The 21,153-nt window shown below is 43.3% G+C and overlaps 1 protein-coding gene across 1 annotated transcript; it reads left to right on the top strand.

The window, feature by feature from the left end:
* Positions 1 to 7,573: 7,573 nt before the first annotated feature.
* On the top strand, positions 7,574 to 21,040 carry PRSS54 (serine protease 54). The gene is given in 8 exon segments (XM_017664615.3): positions 7,574 to 7,790; positions 10,648 to 10,819; positions 15,939 to 16,197; positions 16,807 to 16,938; positions 20,264 to 20,298; positions 20,300 to 20,320; positions 20,322 to 20,705; positions 20,707 to 21,040. Coding segments are annotated over 8 exon segments (1,263 nt in total). The 5' UTR covers positions 7,574 to 7,621; the 3' UTR covers positions 20,798 to 21,040.
* Positions 21,041 to 21,153: the final 113 nt, after the last annotated feature.

Genomic DNA, 21,153 nt, shown 5'->3' with positions numbered 1-21,153 from the left:
GATAGGTCAAGCAGAAATAAAATCAGGAAAGATACAGAAGATTTGAGCAGAACCATCAATAAGCTAGAGGCTAATTGATGGGTACAGACAGTACATTTTCCTCAAGCAAACATGGAAAGGTTAAAATGTTCTTAATGAGGCAGGTGATGGTGGCAAGCAGTCAGATAAGAGTTCAGGGCCCTTAAGTTTCAGGACCCTGTTAAGTTTCACAGCCCTTGTAGGTTTCAAAAGCTCTGATCCAGCTCAGCCATTCAAAAGTACTCTTCCTTAGATAGACCTCAGCTGTGATTGGTTATGCTGTATGCAAATGAAGCACTGTACTTTCAGCCAATCAGAACTGAGTTGTGATGTCATTAATTCAGTTCTCTAGTAGGTCCATCGGTGAGACCTCCTCCTTTCAGGAAGCTATATAATCCCTAGACACCACAGCCCTGAGGGTATCTCCCTTGGAGCCCCTCCTGATTACAGTGATAATTTATCTTTTCACTCCTTAATAAAAGCTTTGCTGGTTGCTCTGTACTCTTTCTTGGCTGGCTTCATTCCTGGTCACCTCTGAGACATGATCCTGGGAAAAACAGCATCTCAGCTGGTGACATTATCACATACTAGTCCACAAAATAAGTCTCAAGAGATTTTGAGGAATCATTATTAGTCTCCAACTAACTGGGTTAGAAGTGGGTATTAGAAGTTAAAACTAGGCATACATTTGGAAACTTAAAAACTTGAACAACACAGGGGTTAGGGGCACCAACCCCTACACAACTGAAAATCTGTGTATAACTTTTGACTCCCCCAAAACTAAACTAATAGCCTACTGTTGACTGGAAGCTTTACTGACAACAAGGGTTGATTAACCCCTATTTTGTATGGTATATGTACTAAATATTATATTCTTACAATAAGCTAGAGAAACAGTGTTTTTTCAAATTGTTGAAAATCTATGCAGGTAAAATTGTAACATTTCCAGAATATCTTGCCTGGCTTTAGTACATCTGCATATCGATAGGCGTTCAGAGGTAGAAAGAAGTACAGCTTTAGTGCATTTGAATCATTACTGTGGGGTGGAGAGAAGTTCACCTTCATATCAATGGGTAATTACCTGGGCAAGGAGGGCTTATCTGTACCCGAGAGGCGAGGGGAGGGCTGGTTTTGCTTCTGCTGGAGCAGGAAAGACAGAAAAGGCCCCAGACTTCCGCTTGTAAGCAATAAACGGATTTTAAACTTTATTTCTCCCTTTTGACTAATTTTGGTTTTTAGATGTATATTGCCCTGGGATTTCCTCTCCCTGGACTTACAATCTCCAAAAAATTTTCCAATATATTTGTTGAAAAAAGATACCCATGCTAACCTCTGCAGTTCAAACCTATGTTGTTCAAGCCTCAACTGTAGTTCAAGAGTTAAAAAAAAAATGTAAAGACACTTAGAATTGAGTAAGGACTGCACAATGTATCAAAACTTAAGAGTTGCCAAGAAAGTGCAACTTAAAGGCAAATACATAGACTTAAATGCTTATTTTAGAAAATAGGACAGGAAATTAATGAGCTAACTGTCTAGCTTAAAATTTTAGGAAAAGATCATACATACAAAGAAGTTAGAAGAAAACAGACAATAAATATAAAGGCAGAGAATAATAAGTTAGAAAGCAAAGACACAAAGACATAAACAACAACAAAACCAAAGAGATTGACAGACACAAAAGTTTACCCTGAAAACACAGATAAACTGGAACTCTCGAGAAACTGATGATGATTAGACCAGGCCAAGAATCAACAACATTAGAAATGAAAAAAGAATATTAACTTTTACAATGGGGATTTTAAAAGATAGTACTATAGTCCTTATGCCAATATCTTTGAAAATAAAACAAAGGAAAAGTTCCTAGAAAAACATAACTTACCAAGGCTGCCTCAAGATAAATAGTCCTAGAAGCACTAAAAAATTTTGCTGCTCTTAAAATCTCCCCACAAAGTAAACAGAGTTTTCAAAAAAGTTCTGCAAAGTTTCAGAGAATGGACTATTTCCATCTCTCCAATTAATTCCACAAGGCCAGCGAAACTGACAAGGAAAGTACAAGAAAGGAAGATTACAGGCAAATCTAACTCACATATATGGTTGGCAGAAACCCTGTCAAAACATTGGTGAACAGTAGTAATGCATAAAAAGAAATCATTACTGATTTGAGAACGTCTATGGATTTCATTAGTCACAGTAACAAGTAACAGAAGAAAAATCATATGATTATCCTACATGAAGCCAAAAAATTATTTGACAAAATCCAATCCCCGATTTTGATTAAAACAAAATAAAAGGAGTTTCTTATCCTACTTAAGTAAATCTATCTACTTAACAATCTGTATCATACATTATTCTAAATGTGGAAGTGTTAGAAACCTTTCCTTTGACCAAGACAAGGATGCCTGCTATTACTGATTCTATTCAACTTTGCACTGGAGGTCTTAGCCAGGGCCACAAAATAAGAAAAAAGAAATGAAAGTCAAAGGAAGACACAAAACTGTCATTATTTGCAGGTGATAAGATTCTTTACATTTTCCAAAGCAGAACATGAAGAAATGTTTTCCAGAGGGAAAAGCAACTGAGTGGACTAGAAATCTGAAAGAAATCTTTTGGGAAAACCCAAAAGAATCTAAAAACAAGTTATTAGAGATGATAAGTGGTTTAGTAAGAAATGGTTTACAAAAAAGCATAATAAAAAATATCATTTATTTGCAACCAAAAAGTATTGGATACCTAGGAATAAATTCTACCAAAATATAAGCAGATCATTATGCAGAAAATCATGAAATTTTATTGAAAAGTCTTAAAGGAGACTTTGTTGAAAGATATATTGTGCTCATGGATAAGAAGACTCAATGTTATAAAGATGTTATTTGAACCACAGATTGATCTATTGATGCAATGCAATTCTGATCCAAATCTTTGAAGGAACTTTTTTATGTGTGTGGAAGTTGCCAAGTTGACTCTAAAATGTATGAAAGTACAAAAAGCCAGGAACAGTGAAAACATTCCTAACAAAAAAGAATTAGGTGGGAGCACTTGCCTCCCTAGATACTAAGACTTTACAGTGCAATACTTAAGATTGTACGGAATTGGCATAGGGATACAGACAAAACAACCAGTGTAACAGAGTATGGATTTCAGAACAGTCCCAGGCACATGTGGAACTTTGTCACATATGTGTCTGGGGTCACACTGAGACCTGTGGGGAAATGGTGTTGGCACAACTGGGTATCCATGTGGGAAAAAGTGGATCTGTACCATGCACAAAACAATTCCAGATGGACTGAGGATATACATGTGAAGAACAAAATTTTAAAGATTTGAGAAGATGATGTAGTAGGACAGATCTCTTATGTTAGGTAGAAAAAGCTCTCTTAAACAAAACACAAAGAGCCCTGTGTAATACTAATACATTTGACTTCATTAAAACAAAATTAAGCCTTCTGTTTAGTCCAAAACACTGCAAGGAAACCAAAATTGAAAATGCAGACCACAAGTTGGTAGAAGATATTCACAATACAGATAGTGAACAATACTCAGAAGGTATTAAGAATTCCGACATAATCTGTCAGAAAAAGGCAAGCAACCCAACAGGAAAAAAGAACAACAGTCACAAGCATTCACGCATACAGGCAATAAACATGTGGGGAAATATCCTCACCCTAACAAGTAATTAGGACAATGCAAATTAGCAACGTGATATAATTTTATGCCCATTGAATGGGTAAAAAATTAAGGCTGACAGTAGCAAGCGTTGGAGAGGACATGGATCAGCAGGAAGCCATATATGCTGCTGGGATGAATATAATTGGTACAACCACCTTGGAAAACAATTTAACATTATCTGCTAGAGTTAGGCATCTCCTAACATGTCCTCTGGACCTGGCAATCCTCTCCTAGGTATAGACATTTAGAGGTACTCTTGCAGGTAGTTTAGGCATACATACCTCTGGATAAACTTATTAAAGAGCAAGAGAATGAAAGGGTGCGACACATAGTAGGTACAAGATGATGCTAATGCTCTCTCTCTTGTGTTGTGTGGTTTGATGACATAAAGAAAATTTGTTTAATGTCCCTTTCAAGTTGAATAACTTATAACTGAAAATTTTGATTGAGGAAATTTACATTCATACATACAGCTCCATGGGGCTCAAAATGTTCATTTTCCTGCTAGTCTCAAAGATGGTTGATTCAGTAATTTGACTCTCAGTGAGCAGTGGCTAATGAAATGCATTTCATTTTGATAAAAACTGACAACCTGCACACAAGCTCTTCCTTTAGGGCTTAAGAATATGTTAAATATGACATTCTGTTGTAAACACTTTTAAGGAAGATGAAAACATTCTATGGACAATTTATTTCATGAAAAACTTGCAAATCCAACACAGATATCTGAAAATAAAATTGCAAAATAAAGGCATGAAACCATTAAAGCATTTTTGTCATTTTCAAACAGGCACAGTGACTTCTTTGGTAAATAAATGACAGATTTACTTTTTCCCAGAATGAGGGCATTATAATGCTTTCCAATAAGTTCTTGAATATTTTGAATTGAAGAGAAGAAATCTAAGTGAAAAAAACCTGATTCAAAGTAATGCTCCTCAGAGTAGAAATCCTCCCATGGCTGGGACACTTTCAAAGGCTGTCGATATTAATGAAAAATAACTCAAAGAGAAAGCAGCTTGAGCTATTGACAAAATTCCTTTTCAAAAGACTCTGTAGAATGTTGTTCAGTATCAAAGGCAGACCCTGCAGATGAGCAAAACTATGACATTTTTGGGCCAAAATATATTTTGCTTAACAATTCGACAAACCAGTGATGAGTAGGAAGCAATGCCAGGAAAACATGTGGTACATCAATGAAGATGCATTTTATTTTTTTTATTGTTCCGTTAATTTCACAAAAGAAGAGATTTTTGAAATGTGGTAAAGCTCTTAATTGGCCTGTTTAAAAACCATTTTCCAAAACAGTATGTGAAGAAATGTTTTCCAGAGGGAAAAGCAACCAAGTGGAGTAGAATTCAAACCATTGCTATGTCCCAGAATGAAACTTCCAACTTTCCAGAAGAAATTCTCACTTCCCCAAGTCTTGCGTGAGATGGGCAGGCACATGAGCACCTGAGTGCACTCATGTGTGAAAAAAAAACCTATCCATGATTTTGATTCCACATTCAATCTAAATATCCAGAATGATCTGCCAGAGCTTGCAGAACCTGCTGCAATTTCAGATGTCCTGTAATTGGAGGTAGGATTTTTCTAACTTAATGAAAATAAAGAGAAAAAATAGACCAAACGACAGGTAGAGAAACTACATATATTTTGTGCTGCGTGATCCTGGATTTGGAGGCTTTGGTGTGAGATTGCAAATGAATTTCCTCTCAAAGATATAAGACCACTATTAACCTTAAAGAATAAAAAAACTTTAAAGAATTAAATAATGATTTTTAAAATTGTGTTGAGTCTTTTGAAAATTTACCCAAGCTTATGGTGTGCATTAAGTGACCTCGAGAGGCTGAGGATCTGAGGCCCACTGTTCACAAACGTCTGTAGGGTCCCTGCAGGAATCCGAGCCTTTCTTACTATGGATTATGCTAATTATTCCTGGGAAGAGTTAGAGTGTTTCTCCAGACCTGCACGTGGCTTCTTTTCATGCAGAAATTTTAAGAGATTATCTGGAGATAGGGTGTTGCACACTTAACCTCAGTATCCCCTCTCAGCAGCCCCAGGCTTTCCCTAGTCACCATTTCTGCTTCCGTCCATCCCCTTTCAAGGCAGCTCAAGGTCCAGGCTGAGAAAGGCAGGCTTGGAGACGGTTTGCCACCCTGGTGCTGGAAGGAGCCGGGTTGGAGGCCTGCCCCAGCCACTTTCTAGGTGTGCGGCTTTAGGGAAGTGACTTTCCCACTCTGAGCCACATGTTCCCATCTGGAAAGCCTGGGTGATTCCTTCATTCTGGCAGGGTGATTGTGAATCATGAACGAGAACAAATAAGAAGTGAAACTTGAGACCTGCGATGCAGAACAAGTTGAACAAGCTTCCTTTTTTCTCACTGCCAAGAATCTCTCCCATTCTGTTCTCCCAGCAGAAGCCAACCCCTGCTCAGTGTAAAAGGACATGGAGGTGGGTGAGGCACACGGGAGGGATGTTGGGAAGCCTCCAGGGTGAGAAGATTGCAGCTCCCTTCTGAGTCCAGCTTCACTTTCAATCCCCCATCCTTCCCTCCATCAGCCATTCATCTACCTGTCCAATAAATAGCTTTTATGTGCCTGTGCCAGCGGCCTGTGAGCCTTCTGCTTCCAAGGAGTTATATCTCACCACAGCGTCATTAACCTTTTTCTCCAGTCTTGGCATTTGTGGCAAAACCAAAGCTGCTTGCAGTGGCCAGAGCACAGTTCCCCTTGGGCCCTTTGGTTTGGCAGAGCCGGTCTGATAGCTTCGCTTGGATGCATCAGCCAAGAAGCTGAAGGAAACTGGGCTCCAGAAAACCGCACTGGGAGTGAAGGAATGCTGGCAGGGATTGGAAACACCAAACCCACCTGGCTTTGGGCTTCCTTTGTCCAGGGTGACAGACTCACTGGAACACTGAGTGTGTGCTGAGGAGGTAGGCAGGCAGCTGGACAGGGCTGGCCATCTAGCAAAAGGGGTGTCTCCTCAGCCCGACCCTGGGGAGCCGGGCTTCCAGATAGCCTTGCCAAGTCCAGGAAACAGGCCAGCTTTTCATCCTGACTCCTCCAGAGTCCCCCTGTCCAGACATTTGCTTGGTGACACTGTGATAACTGTGGTGCTGCAATGGAATATTCTTCCCAAGGTGGTAGAAGGAATCCCTCTGTTGAGCCCTGCTGTGTAAGGTCATTTCTCCTTAGCTGGAGCAGTTCACAGAAGAACTCGGAGACCCACTCTGATGACAAGAAACATCCAATGTCACGGTGACTGAGAATGGCACGCAGGCTGCCTTACGCTATTGTGCATTGTTTGAGGCAGACATAGGCCTGCTGGTATGGTGGATGGTGAGGCGTGCATGGACTGTGGGTTCAGACAAGCATGAGCTCTAATTCCAGCTTCATCCCTGGGTGACTGTGTGGCCTTGGGAAGCCTTCTCAGTGTCTCTGAGTGTCAGTTTCTGAATCTGTAAAATGGGGATAATGACAGTGTCTGCCTCCTAGGCCATTGTGCAATTCAAAGGGCCACTGCTATGCAAAAGTAGTAGCTGTCACCAGTGAATAGAAACCCCAGTGTCATTTAAGCCAGCAGAGTTTAGAAGAGGGTCAAAACCAGGGTGGGTTTGCACTGAACCACTGCTTTTTTTTTCAGCAGCATTTTATGGCTACAGAGTTAAATCAAAGGTTGAAAACCACAAGTCAAAACACAACCATTTTCTGAGACCCCAACTCTCTGGGAAGCATGGGGACCCTGGCTGGACTGACGGAGACACTGACAAGTGCGGACTGCCTCCTCTTCTCGGCCCACCTTACACATCCTGAGTATCGGTGCTGGGCAGCTGGTTGCTGCCTCTTTACTGCTTGGAACCAAGCAACAGGGACATGACAGGTCTGTTCCCCATGTCTTGGAAGCTTTGTCAGTGGAAAGGAAAGAGGGATGGTTTCCGATGCTGGGGGAAAATCACCACTGTGGGGAGGAGAGGGAAAGCCTGTGCGCTTGGCTGTTCTGTTTTCACAGCTGCCCACGGTGCCTGCTGCAGTTCACTTTGGGGATGGCAGAGATGAGACGGTTGCTCTTGGTACTGCTCTACATCACCCGCTCTTCTGCCACTGAGTGTGATTTTTTTCTCTCCTAATGATTTTAGCCTTTCCTGGAACATAAGGGGATCGTCCAGGAAAAGTTAATGGTCTCTAACATCCAGAGAGGAACTCTGGGAAGCTGACTCACAGCGCTTTGCTCTGGGAACCAGGTGAAGACATGGAACATGGGGAGCAGGAAGCTGGCTTCAGCAGCCTGGAGTCAGGGCTGATCCTTGCATGAGTGAATGTGTGGTAAGGAAAACAAGCCCTAGGCTATGGAGAGGCCCACTGGACAGACCTCACGCACAGTCCCTCCCCCGCTTTTCCTGGGGCACATTCCCCCAGGCACCGTCAGGTGTGGGATGTGCTTCTCCCACCGGGTGGAGGCCTGGGATGCATCTGGTGCACTTGGGAGCCAGGCCCTGCCTGTGTCTGCTTCAGCATTGGTGCTCCAATGAAACCTTTTCAATCATTAAACCAAAGAGCATATTGCTAAACTGACCCTCAATTTCAGGGCTAGTCCTGGGAACAAGAATGTGACTTGGTGGCCAGGAGCTCAGTCAGAGAAGCAGCAGCTGCTGTGCTGCCGGCCCCAACCTCCAGCTGAGTTCCGGCCCAGAGAAGGGCAGGTGGAGATTCTGTTGCACCTCACAGCCACCCCAGCTGGCTCTGTCCTGTTTTCGTGGAGTTAGAGGGGAGACACGAGAGTGTGTCTGTCTCCCCCATGCATGTGGCCTCCTCGCGGCTGGGACAGGAGGCTGAAGTCCTTCCCTTGTTCCCCCGGCCCCGAGCTCAGTGCCTGGCAGGGCTGTGTGTGTGGTTGGAAGAATGGCTCAAAAAGCAGCCACCAACGATCTGGTGCATAGTCCACTGGTGGTACCCATCATGTAACACCCATGACCTGGGAAGCCCGTGCTGGGTACTCGTGGTTTGGGATTTACAAGCAGGAACCAGAGTATTAGGTAATATTAATATTAAAATGGACTCCTCCATTCTGCCTTGGGCTTAGCATTATCAATCATGGGGATACAGTTTGCAAAGCACCTTTCCATAACCTCACTTCAGGTGATCTTTACAACTCCAAGGAGTGTTCCTTCACATTTCAAAAGGGGGAACTGAGACCCAGAGAGGTGAAGTGGCTCACCCCAGGTTTTACAGCACAGGGGCCAACTGGAGCACTGCATCCAGGGCCTTTCTGAAACAATGATGGCTCTGAACCCCAATTCACATTAGAATCTTCCCAGAGAGCTCTTAAAAAATGCCAGTCCCCAGGCGCCTTCCTGGAGTCTGGGAGGGGGCGGGCGGCAGGTGGATGAAATGTGCAGCCAGGTTGAGAATCTTTGCACTCTGCTCCGTGTGGGTGAGGATGAGATGGACATTCCTGGGTCCAGTAAGGAGGCCAGGCATGGGGAGCCCATCAGGACAGGGCATATCGACTGGTAAGGGACAACATGGGGCAGCAGAGGGAGTCAGCAGCCAGGGACAGCAAAACAACCCGTGTGGATGCCATCCTCTAGTGGTGTCTGGAAAGGAGGAGGCTCAGAGCAGCCAACCTGGGGCTTTGAGTTTCAAGAGTATTTCCTGTTCTATCATTCTCATCCTCTCCATGATTTTATGAAAATGGAACTCTTTTTTTAAAATACAGGGCAATAGAGCCATCTCGGGTGATCCCAGGACTGCCAGGGGGAGATTATTATTTAAAACATTAGTCAATGTTTACGTCTCATTTGAAACAAAGTCCAGACTGCCCAAGGGACTGTCTGGCTGGAGGTGACCCACTCAAGGGCTCGGGAAGGCAAAGGCCAGGCAGCCTGAGTAGGCCAGAGACAGCCTCCACCTGGCGGGACCATTTAGCTCTTTGATGACAAGATGTCAGAGAGTGCTTGGGTCACAGAATGCTCTTGTTCATTCGCCTGATAATTTATTGAGCACTTAGTATGTGCCGGGCAGCATGCTGGCCCCCAGGGACACATTGGCAAGCAAAACAGACATGGCAGTGGGAGCCACATATGGCAACAGTCCGAGTGGGGAAGAGCAAGGGCGAATTTGAGGATAGGAAATGTGGCTGGAACAGAGACTGTGAGGGGTTGAGAGTGTATGGAGCTGGATTCACCTGGACCCTGTATCCTGCCAGCTGTGTAACTTAGGCCAGGGCTTACTACCTCTAGAACTTGATTTTTTTTCATCTGCAAATGCAGAAGAACAACGATCACCTCTAGTTTTGTTGGACGAACTGTATGAAGTCATGTAAATCAGCAGTGCTCAAATGTTTCGGTCCCAGGACCCCTGTAGATTCTTAAAAATTATTGAGGACCCTGAAAGAGTTTTTTTTTTATTGACTTCTACCTTTCTGTATTTATCATATTGGAAATTAAGACTGGGAAAAATTTAGAACAGAAAAATATACAAGTTCACATGTGCTATTAGCTATCAGTGATGATATCATGTAGAGTCTGGAAAATTCCACTGTACATTAGTGAGTGAATGAGAGTAAAAAAAGCAAATACTGTCTTAGTATTCAAAAATAGATTTCACCTTGTAGACCCTGGAAAGGGTCTTAAGGACTCCGGGAGGTCCCAGACTGCACTTTGAGAATGGTTGATGCACATAAAGGTTTCAGATACTGCCTAGTTTGTACTGCTAAGAGCTCAATAGTTGAGAGTGATTATTGGTAGCCTAACATTACTTTTAGTTTTTTTTAACACTATTTTTATCAGTAGCCCAACATTTATTATTTACCATTGGGGGTAGCAGAGAGTGGTGCCCAAGATGGAGAGCTGGAAGGAAGGGGGAGCCAGGAGGAAAGGGGGTTCTGAAGTCTGGTGGGCAGGGTTGGCCACAGGCCACCAACTCCTTGCCACAGCAGTGAGGCCCACGCACATCCTCTCTGCAGGTTGTGGTATTCAGGAAACCAAGGTTATAAAAAATTCCGAGGAGGATTTGGTCCTCAACAAGGAATTCCCGGGGGTTGTGTTGCTGCAGGATTCCCTGTACACTCCCCTGGCTTTTGGCAGCATCCTCACTGAGTTCTGGATCCTCAGCATCGCATCTGCCCTTCAAAACAGGCCAGTACCCCTGCCTTTGGGGCCTGTGGGGTCCCCCAGGGAGGGGGGTGGGAGGAACTCTGTTTCCTGCTCAGCTTGAGGAGGCCTGGGATTCCTGGTGGCAGGGTGACAGGGTGACAGGCCCTTTCACTGGCCCAGAACTTGCTCTGCCCCGAGTCTTGGGGTCCTGAAGTCGCCAGCTGCCAAAGTTGAAATGACTGTTCACCACCTTCTACAGGAAGGATATTCATTCCCATTTTACTGACTCCTGATGACAGAGGTCCCTCCTGCTTATCTTGATAAGCAAACTGATTGGAGCTCTTACTGTGAAACACTTACCTCATGCCTTAACAATGTGACCGCCACAATGTACACACATAGGAAAGGACAAGGAAATAGGTAAAGACTGTAAGAGCACTTGTCTCTGGAGCTCAGAGCTACATGATTTCTGTTTTCTTCTTTGAACTTCTTTGTATTCTCCAGATCCTATGCAATAAACATTTTTTAAACAAGAAAAAAAAACCCATAAATGTTATTAAAGGAATCACTTTTTTGTAAGTCATCTCACTTTTGACCCAGTGATTTCACTTTTGGGACTCAGCACTAAGAAATAATTGCAATCACTGGAAAAGTTTTATGCACAAAGTTCTTCATAGGATGGTTAATTACACACAAAACACTAAAAATGTAGTGTCCAGTTATCATGGATGAATTATAGTACACTTATTTTTTCATGTATATAGCATATATTACAATATATAGTATATGAGACTGACGTGCTACCTACTGTGCTAACGAGGCACCTTTATATAGTATATGTAATTACATATATCTATATATTATATATACATACAGAGTATGGGGGAGAGAGAGTGTAATTACTGTAACTGGCTAAATAAATTATAGTATAAACCTTTGATGGAATATTGTTCAGCTGCTAAATTTTGCAACGATTTATATTTTTAATTGAAAATATGTGTATTTAAATGAAAATACATGTACATAGTATAATGTTCATGAGGGGCCAAAGGGTATACAACAAAAAGCAGCTCCTTCCTCCCCTGCTCTTCAGCCACTAGTTCTCTAATTTGAGCCATTTTCTGTCACGAATTTCTTGGCTATGCTTCTTTAAATACTCAGTGCATTTATGGACCTCTGTATACCTATAGGTCTATCTCTATTAATTTTTATATCTACTGACAGAGAGAATTTCCTTTCCCCCTGCATTAATCTTCTAGGGCTGCCATAACAGACCACCACAGACAGAAGGCTTAGAGAACCAAAATTTATTTCTCCCCGTTCTGGTGGCTGGAAGTCCGAGATCAAGGTCTCGGCGGGTCCATTTCTCCCGAGGCCTCCCTCTGTGGCTTGCGGACCGCCACCTTTGCATTGTGTCCTCACACGGCCTTTCCTCTGGGTGTGCACACACTCCTGGTGCCGCTTCTTCCTCTTACAAGGGTACCTGTCCTACTGGATTAAGGCCCCACCCTCATGACCTCATTTAACTTTAATTACCTCCTTAAAGGACCTGTCTCCAAATACACTCACATTTGGAGTGACACATCACATTAGTGTTCACCTATGAATTTGGGGGCACACAATTCAGTCTGTAACACCCCAAAAACGCTGGCAGCATGCTATACACAGCATTCCACTCTAACTTTTTTCACTCTATTGTGACTGTTGGGTGATCTTTTATTGATACATAAAGAGCTCCCATAGTCCTTTCATAAGCTGCACCGGTATCCTGTGAGCGATGTAGCATAAGTACACAGTCCTGTAGTAATGGAAATTTGGGTGGTTTCCAGTCTTTTACAAGTACCAAAGAATGTGGCAGTAGATACACTTGTCCATATGTTATTTCACACGTGTGGGCGTTCTTGTAGCATGGATAACCAAGTGGCAAGATGAGGCTACATCTTGATAGCTATTGCCAGCTAGCCCTCCAGAGAGGTTCTGCTTTTGAGGCAGTGTTTTCATTATTGCTCTTTTCTACCTGGTCTGCTGTTTTGGTTTTGCTTTTTCTCTTTGTCTTAGGGTTTTATTACAGACAGAGTCTTTAAATATCCAGGTAGTAGGGTCTTTTGTTTTATTTTCTGGCATTATTTAATTTTGAGTTACACTACATGGTATCTATTTAGGGATTTGTTGAGGTTGTCTTTGAGCTCTACTGTATGTGGTCCATGTGAATATTTTCCACAGGTAAATTTAAAAGTTCCTTTTCTATCTTTGGTGTACTATTTAGAATATAAAATTGGGGGAGGGAGTCTCCTTGATCTGTTGTTCTAGGCAAACGAAGACAAATTAAACTCTCCTGTCATGAATGAGCTTCTGGCTTTTTCTCCTTCTATTTCCTGGAGTTTTTGCTTTGTGAACATGTCACTTGCTGCGGATGTTTATGACTGTGACATCTTCACTGTACACTGAATTCTTTTTCCTCATTAAGAGCCTTTCTGGGTCTCACTTCAGGCTCTTCTGCTCTACACTGATGTTCAGAATGAAACTCCTGCTTCTTGTTTTTATTTCAGGTTATGTTTTTATTGCTTCTTGTTTTTCTTTTCACTATATGGCCTTTGATTTTTGTGCAACTCTTCTGACAAATTTGGAAATTTTGAGTGTTCCTTCTGGTGTTCATCTTAAGAGTTATAATATCATGATGACACCGAAATCCTCTATTTCTTTCTAGACAGTCCTCTTTGAACTCTCTGTGGCCAATGCTAGAATTCCTTTCTTTTCATTTCTTCCAATATTCTCCACCACCACCCAATTTTAATAGGTTATATATGTACTTTAATGTCTACTTGATTCACATACATATTTGCATACACTATTGCCTCATATATTAGCTGTAAATAAATGTCTGGACTCCTATAAAAGGTGGGAAAATTGGTGTATACATCTACATCTTTCTTTTCAGCTTTAGTTATACCACTTAATTATTGCCAGGGTTTATATTTTACTCCAATCTAAACTTGAAGATGTTTTTCTTTTAATTTTAGTCCAATATAATGAATTTCACCCTTACTGACCATCCTTTTGCTGGATTTTTCTCCAGTCAACACTAGAATTGGCTAAAATATGTCTTCAAGTAGTTTCTTAAAGGGCTCCCAAGAACCATATTTCCTTGGATTTTGCATATTCAGAAACTGCCCTTAAACCTGAATGACCACTTATGTATAGAATTCATGGGCCACACCTTTTTTTCTGAGGACTCAATAGGCATTAGCATTACCCCTAGCTTTGGTATTAAATCTTGCTGTGGAGAAGTCTGAAGCCATTCTGATTTTTTCTTCTTTAGGTGAATGACTATACATCCTAGTATGCCTAGGAGAGGCCTGGTTTACACCTATTATCCTCATATCCTGCTGTTGGCATCCCCTTTCACCCTCACAATTTCCCTGGGTTAGGCAATAAATTATGTGGCCAAACTTAAGATGACTTAATCTGGGTTTGTCTGGAGGCCCAAGGATTCCTCCTTTGTCACTGAAGTCCAGGCATTTGGTTAGCTCTGCTGGATCTCCCCCATTTCCACTCTCTATCCTTTGCTACCTTGCTGGGTCCCAGGAGGCTGACCTGTGTGTGTTACACCAATGCATGCTCTTGCCTTCTGGGTTCCAGCTGGGTTTGGCTAAGGGGGGCACTGGCAAGAGAACAGAGGGAGAGGGAGTGTGAGCTTGGAGTCCTTATTCCCCTAAGGGGTGCTGCTCCTCAAGTCAAGTGACCTGCTCCTTACTGCCAATCAGAGCACTTCCTCCCCTCACCTAGAGCTGCAATGCTCTGCTGTTATGTATCAGGATCTGCATATGCCATGTGGTACACAGCATACTGCCCTATTCCTTGTGATTTCCCACATCCTTCTGAGACCTTTGTAAAGAGTCCCTTTAGTAGACTTTCTTCAATTTACTTTATTTGAGTATGACATCTGTGTCCTTCTGGGAGCTGAGTATGTCTCAGGTGTTACTCATTCTGTATTGCCTTTTCTTTTCAAACCAGATTCATGTCTTATTTTTGAAAATTTTTCTTAAATTATATCTTGAAATATTTTTCTACTTCATTACAACAACCATTGTGGTTGCTGACTCTCCATTAACTGCCATATTTATAATTTTCCCCTCTAGCCTTTAAAAATCTTTGTTATTGTCCATTTCATTTTGGTTACTTCCTTCAGCCCTACCTTATGTGTTCCTTATTGTGTTTTCTGTAGTCTCTGTTCTTTATGCTGCTTCCAGTTTGGCCTACATTTTTATGATGGTTTTCTTTTCTTTCCCCTTCTTAGCTGAGAGGCGTGTTTGAGCAGCTTTTTCTCACTCTGTGGCAATAGGTATCATCTCTAACTCCCTGCAGTCCTGCTGACCTTCACTGCTTTTGTTAATCCTTCCTGTGATTCCAAGGTTTGGATTCTCTAGTGTCTCGTAGTTTTAGGCTGTTTTCATCTGTTTCTCCTTCTCATAATTCCTTGGGTGATTCCCAAGAGGAAAAAAAACTCCACTGAACTCCACCATTACTAAAATCAGAATTTCTCTGAAGTGTATTAGAGTATATAATATGGAAAGACACTAGTATTAAAATATTAAGGGGGGGTACCAGTACCGCTCCCCTGCAACCCCCAACATTGCTTCAGGGGCTGAGCAGCTCCAGAATAGAGCTTCTGGACACTAGAGGGCGCCATATACAAACATGAAACGCCAAAGGAACCTTGTCCAGAGTAAAATTATTAATACAACTCCCGAGAAAGATTTAAAGGATATGGACCTCATGACTCTTCCTAAAATATTAAGGGCTAAAATCAAGAGTCAAGAGTGCATCTTTGGTTTAACTACAACTATGCAAAAACCAAAAATTCTGCATGGAGAAAAAGATAATCAGCCATAACAAAGCAGATTATCTTTTGAGTGGTGAGACAACTAATGTTAAGACAGAAGAATCCCTAAGATTTTGTGGGTCCACAAAGGAGGTCACAAGCCTAGGGATTCAGAAAAGACTTCCTGGGGACTGGGTCCAAAGAGGTGAATACAAATTAGCCCAGGAAGATGAGTTGGATGACTGTTTCAGGGCAAAAAATAGTAAATATGAAAACCAGGCAGTGTGAAGCTGTCTTGGTGCCTTGGCTTCTCAAGATTCCCTTGCTCTCTCTCTCCAGGAAGGATGTTATCGCTATAGTTGGCATAGCTAAGATGGATGCCAAAGTGATTGCTCACAAAGACTATCCAGTCAAAACCATCATCTTCCATGAGGAATTTGATAATGAAACAATGAGCAATAATATAGCCCTCCTGAAGACAGACACGGTGATGCAGTTCAACAGCCTGGTCCGGCCCATCTGCTTCCTCGGCAGAAAGCTGCATAAAACACCAACCTTGCAGAACTGCTGGGTGGCAGGATAGAACCCCATGTCTGCAGTTAATGCCTTCCTTCTCCTAGAGGAGGCTGTGTGTGTGCTGGCAGTAAGGGTGACAGGGTAAACCATTCTAGCACTTATCTTAATAATTCAGGTTGCTTGAGGCTCTAGAGTTGGGCTGGAGCCCTCACCTAATCAGTCCAGATTCCCAGTGCTTGCCCTTTCTGTGGCAATTGTCATTTTTGGCCCTTTTTCTTCCAGTTCTACATCAAAATTGGAAGTACATAGGCTAGTGAATATACTGCAATATACAGCCTGGAATGGGTGCAAGGTCACGGAGTGCTCAGGGCACATTCTTCCCTGAATTAGAGCTGGCTGTCCTCTTGTCTAAGCCATCCTTGTTTCCTTTCATACTTGAGAAATAAACAAGGAAAAGTGTTCTCTGTGATACAGAGGAAGGGTGAACATGTTCTCTGCCTAGTCACATTCAAGTTTAAAGCAAAGGCAGTTTTCAGCAAAAACTCAGATGCAGGTTCTGATTTCTGTGAGGAAAAGGGGGTTATCAGGACATTTTCTACTTACTCGCATAAGGTTATGTGAGTTGCAGTTGAGTTGAATTAAGGGATGTCCTCTTGTGAATAATTCTTGGGATCTCGGTTGTATGGTCCAGACAGGACATCACATGACAATGAGTATCCTGAGGAAAATCTCATTGAAAGACATCAACATGTGCCCCTTACATGAATTACAGAAAACAGGATGTGGCAGTCAGAGAGAGCAGGAAACCAATGTTGACTGCTTGGTAAGAACATGACGGAGGAGAAGCTAAATGCTGAGAGTAAGCAGGGCCTTGCTGGATAGTGAACTCTGTGGGGGCAGGGGTCATCACCTGGGGTCATGGCTGTCTCTGGGGTGAGCAGTACTTGGCAGATAGCAAGTGCTCAGTAAAAATCTGCTGAATGGACTAACCAACCAGTCACCATTTTCTGTGTAATACGATTAAGCAAGGCTAAGGCACAGATGCTTTTTCACTGGTTGAAATTTTGAAAGTGTGGATCCAAACCACTCATACAGATATACTTGGAGCACGTCTACAGTGTGGGGTCGCTGTATTTGGCTTCTATGGAGCCTAGGCTTTGATGCTATTGCTCATTGATTATTGGCTTTTTTTCTGTAAGAAGCCCTGCCCTCCACCTGGATGATGGCTGTACAGGTGGCTGTCCTGTTGCCTCAGGAAAATGTGTAGAATTCACAAACACCTGGTCCAGGTTCCCTAATATCCATACCCAGAGAAAGTGTGGCTTACCAGGGTCACACAGTTAATAAATGTTCAAGAACCCAGGTCTGTCAGATTTCCAGGAAGAGTGTCTCTCCTTTAAAATTTTCTCTCTAAGATGCTGACCACCCACTCTTCCCTTGGTAACCTTCAGGATTCCTTGATGGGGACTTTTTTCTTTCCAGAGGATCTAGGGAAAGTTTTTTAGAAAAAGGGGGAAAAACCCATATATATAGACAACTCTTTCTAAAAATAATTTTATTATGAAAGCATGCAGGGCTGCCATTCATTATGCAGTAAGTTTGTCCTTCCCAAGCTGGTTCAACATTTATTGAGGATCTACTTTGCACTCGGTTCTCTGCCAGGTGGAAGACTGTAACAACTTCTTAAATTAAATAATGTGTTAAAATACAGTAGAAGACACAGATTTTTAATGAAATTCTGCCATCAGCTATTCCATCAGTCTAGTACCATATTTCATCGAATTTATGATGCCGTCAGTTGTAGAATGCACCATTATTTTATGTAATGCCAACAAAGAAAAAATGCTACCAGTTAAACTCTAATATAAATTGATTAAAAGACACATCCCATTTCAAAGATGTTAATCTTTAAGGAACACCTTAGGTTCGTTGCAGTATGTAAGCCTCTTATATGCTAAATGATCACTTCTACACCCACCTACAAAATGTGGAATGATTTTTAACTGTAGCACACCTGCAGACCATCCTACTTTTGAATTGTACTTGCAAACTCAGACAAAAAAAATGGTGACTTGTCTACCTAGGGTCCTTCCCTCTCTTGGAAATATGTTCTAGTGTCTAGAGGTCCTTAGAGCCACACCTCTCAAATGTGGAATAAACCACCAAAGTTCGGTAACTGGTTCATGGATTCCTAGAAACCTAACAAAACCAGAATCACTCTGAACTTATTCCCACCTTTCTTCCCACAACTGTTAGGGCTTTTGCTGAGTGTCAGCACTGAGACCCCATGCAGTGAATCCTGCCTCTGCGCGCTAGGGCACTCCCCGGGGAAATGAAGTGGGCTTCTCCCCAGGAGCAGCTGGTACTTTTTGTCCAGTTGCTTGGGCTTCAGAAGTCAAGCCCCATGGATTAGAGGAAGGAGAAAAAGCAACATATTCTTCCCTGTCTGGAATGGCATCTTGCAAGACCATGCAATAGTTGGGGATGTCTACTGAATACTCAGTCATCAAACTATTTGTCCTGAATTACATTCTTTCTCTTCCTCAAGCTATAAAACCACACTTAAAGCAAACTGGGACCAGGACTGATAAAAGGAAGGGAGAAGACATATGTAGAAGAACCTCAGGCAGACACACTGGGGTACAGCCAGGAACCTATTCACCAGTCCTAGCATAACTTGCCAGACTCCAGGATGAAATCTCTGCCGTCTGCTGTTTGGCAGCATGAAGTAAAAACAGTAGCTTGTGAAAACTGAAAAGCCAGGAGTTCTACACTAAAGCACTCCCTCCCATCTAGTGAGAAGCACAGAGCAAAGTCCAGAATGTCTCCTCATGTGTCTGGCCGTGGGCCTAACCAGGGGATCATGACAGCCGTGCCGAGCATGCCTCCGCTGCTGCCCCGCTGGCAGTCACTCCTTGCTTCTCCCATTCGCCTGCGTCACTGTTCTCCTGTGGCTTCCTCAGAACAAAGGAAGGCAGGGAAAGAAGCTGCATGTGTGCAGAAACCTAAGAAGGACCAACACTTAGCTCCAGGAATGGGCAGGAGCCCGTGGCCACTCTTTTGCCTTTCTACTTCTCATTGATTCTGTTCACACTGTTGCCTGTTGTCAGCTGCAACCCCACTCCATGCCTCAGTCCAAGCAGAGAGCAACGTGTGACTGCCAGCTCTTCTAGCCAGGCCGGCTACACAGGTCGAAGCCTTTGGATGAGAGCCCCATCCTGGGTCAAGATAGACCACCGGCAGGGGTGAGGGGCGGGTACTCCTTTAAGAAGAGGCCTAGGGGGTGGGGCAGGTAAGGTAAGTTAAACCTAGTAGTTGCCTTATGGCTTTTCCCATTTCTCAGCTTTTCCCATAAAAATGATGGCCTTTTCTAGGCACCAGGGTAATAGTAGCTAATTCTTTGTTAAGTGCATACTCTGTGCCAGGCACTCTGCTAGGAGCTCTCCGTGTGTTACAGGCATTAGATGTATCCCCACTTTAGTTCAGGGAGAGTTAGGTGACTTGGCAGGGTCTCACATCTAGCTAAATGTGCCAAGCTTCTACCAGTCACCTGATGTGTGCTCAGGTCCGCATGGCAGAAACCCCCAGTCCTGGAGGACTCCTACACTGGGAGCAGAAGGCCGAGCACAGGGGCAGGGGCTGGAGAGCAGGCGCACCGACAGGCAGCTGCTGGGGTGGGAAGCTCTGAGCCCAGCCTGGTGTGTGCTCCCCTGCAAGTGTGACTCTGAGCCCAGCAGGCCTGTGGGTGAGAGGGCCAGCTCAAATGAGGCTGAAAACTATTCAAACAGAGAGGAGAAGGGAAGACAGGAGCATTCCAGGCCAGAAAGAAAAGAAACGATCAACACTGAGGAAGGAGAGACCAAAGGAGAGGGAGGATTTAGCCAAAGTGCTAGAAAGGGACAAGGAATTGAAATGCAAGCCAGGAAGTGACAGGCAAACTATAGAAACCTACAAATGATTTGCATGATAAAATGAAAACAACTCTTGGAGTTGGTGGTGGTGGTTGCCTAGATTGGAAAGAATATCCTATAATTTATCCTATTGCCAGTTAAGAACCAGTATAAAACATTTCTAAACCAGTAAACTGCACAAGGATATATTAAAAAAGAAAAATTCTAAGACCTGATGCGTTCTGTCCTTTGTTGCAGGGAGACCCAGGAAACCCAATGATGTGCCAGCTACAATTCAATTTTGTGGGTGCTGAGAAATCCTGAACCAAGGTGGTGAGAAGTGCCCCGGCCTATTTCTGTACATCAAGGTGGAAGACTACAGTGACTGGATCACATCCAAGACTAAGCGGGCCACCGCTCCTCTGTCCTCCTTCCATCACTGGGAGAATTTGGTTCCTTTCTCTGGCTACAAAGCACAATATGCTGCTGTGACAAAGAGAAAACATTCTGGGCTGGGCCAGCTCGGATGGTCCCAAACATACTTCCAAGGACCAAAAAGGGCCACCATGCATTCATGGCCAGTAAGCAGCTCTAGAGAGAGACCAGACCTTAGGGGGAAAGGTTTGAAGGAATCAGGCACATCTTCTCGGGTGGATGTACAACCCATGTACTATGACTATTATGGTGGGGAGACGGGAGAGTGGGTCTATGTTGGGCCAGAAGAGGGTACATCAGCCCCAAGAAATGATCTTGTTTTCCTCTGTGCTTGTTTTCTTTTGCAGTGATATCTAGTCTAGGAGCTAACCCTCCAAACTGAAGAGGAGCAAACTCAGAATGCTGAGTGCCAGGCATTCACCAGGCTGTTTTGGTGTCTGTTTTTGATAGTTTAAACACCTGGGGTGCCACAGACAGGCCCACAGCTCACACTGGACTGGCTCTCCCTCCTCTGTCCGTCCCACTCCCACATGCGGGAAGACAGTTTCCTTTGTGCTTATGAACTAAATGTGGGCTAACAAATGTCAAACCATTAGAGTGCCCTGTGGTTCTTTCAGTGTTAACGGTTCCAGGGGCCAGGCTGTGAAAACACTTCCCATGGGCAGATGTCTGGGAGGTGACTGCCTGCCTGGCTGGAGAGTTGGAGATACCAG

The sequence above is a fragment of the Manis javanica genome, chromosome 17 (assembly GCF_040802235.1).
Source record: "Manis javanica isolate MJ-LG chromosome 17, MJ_LKY, whole genome shotgun sequence".
Lineage (NCBI taxonomy): Eukaryota > Metazoa > Chordata > Mammalia > Pholidota > Manidae > Manis > Manis javanica.
The sequence above is the reverse complement of the archived record's forward strand: the minus strand, read 5'-3'. Positions and strand labels throughout refer to the sequence as shown.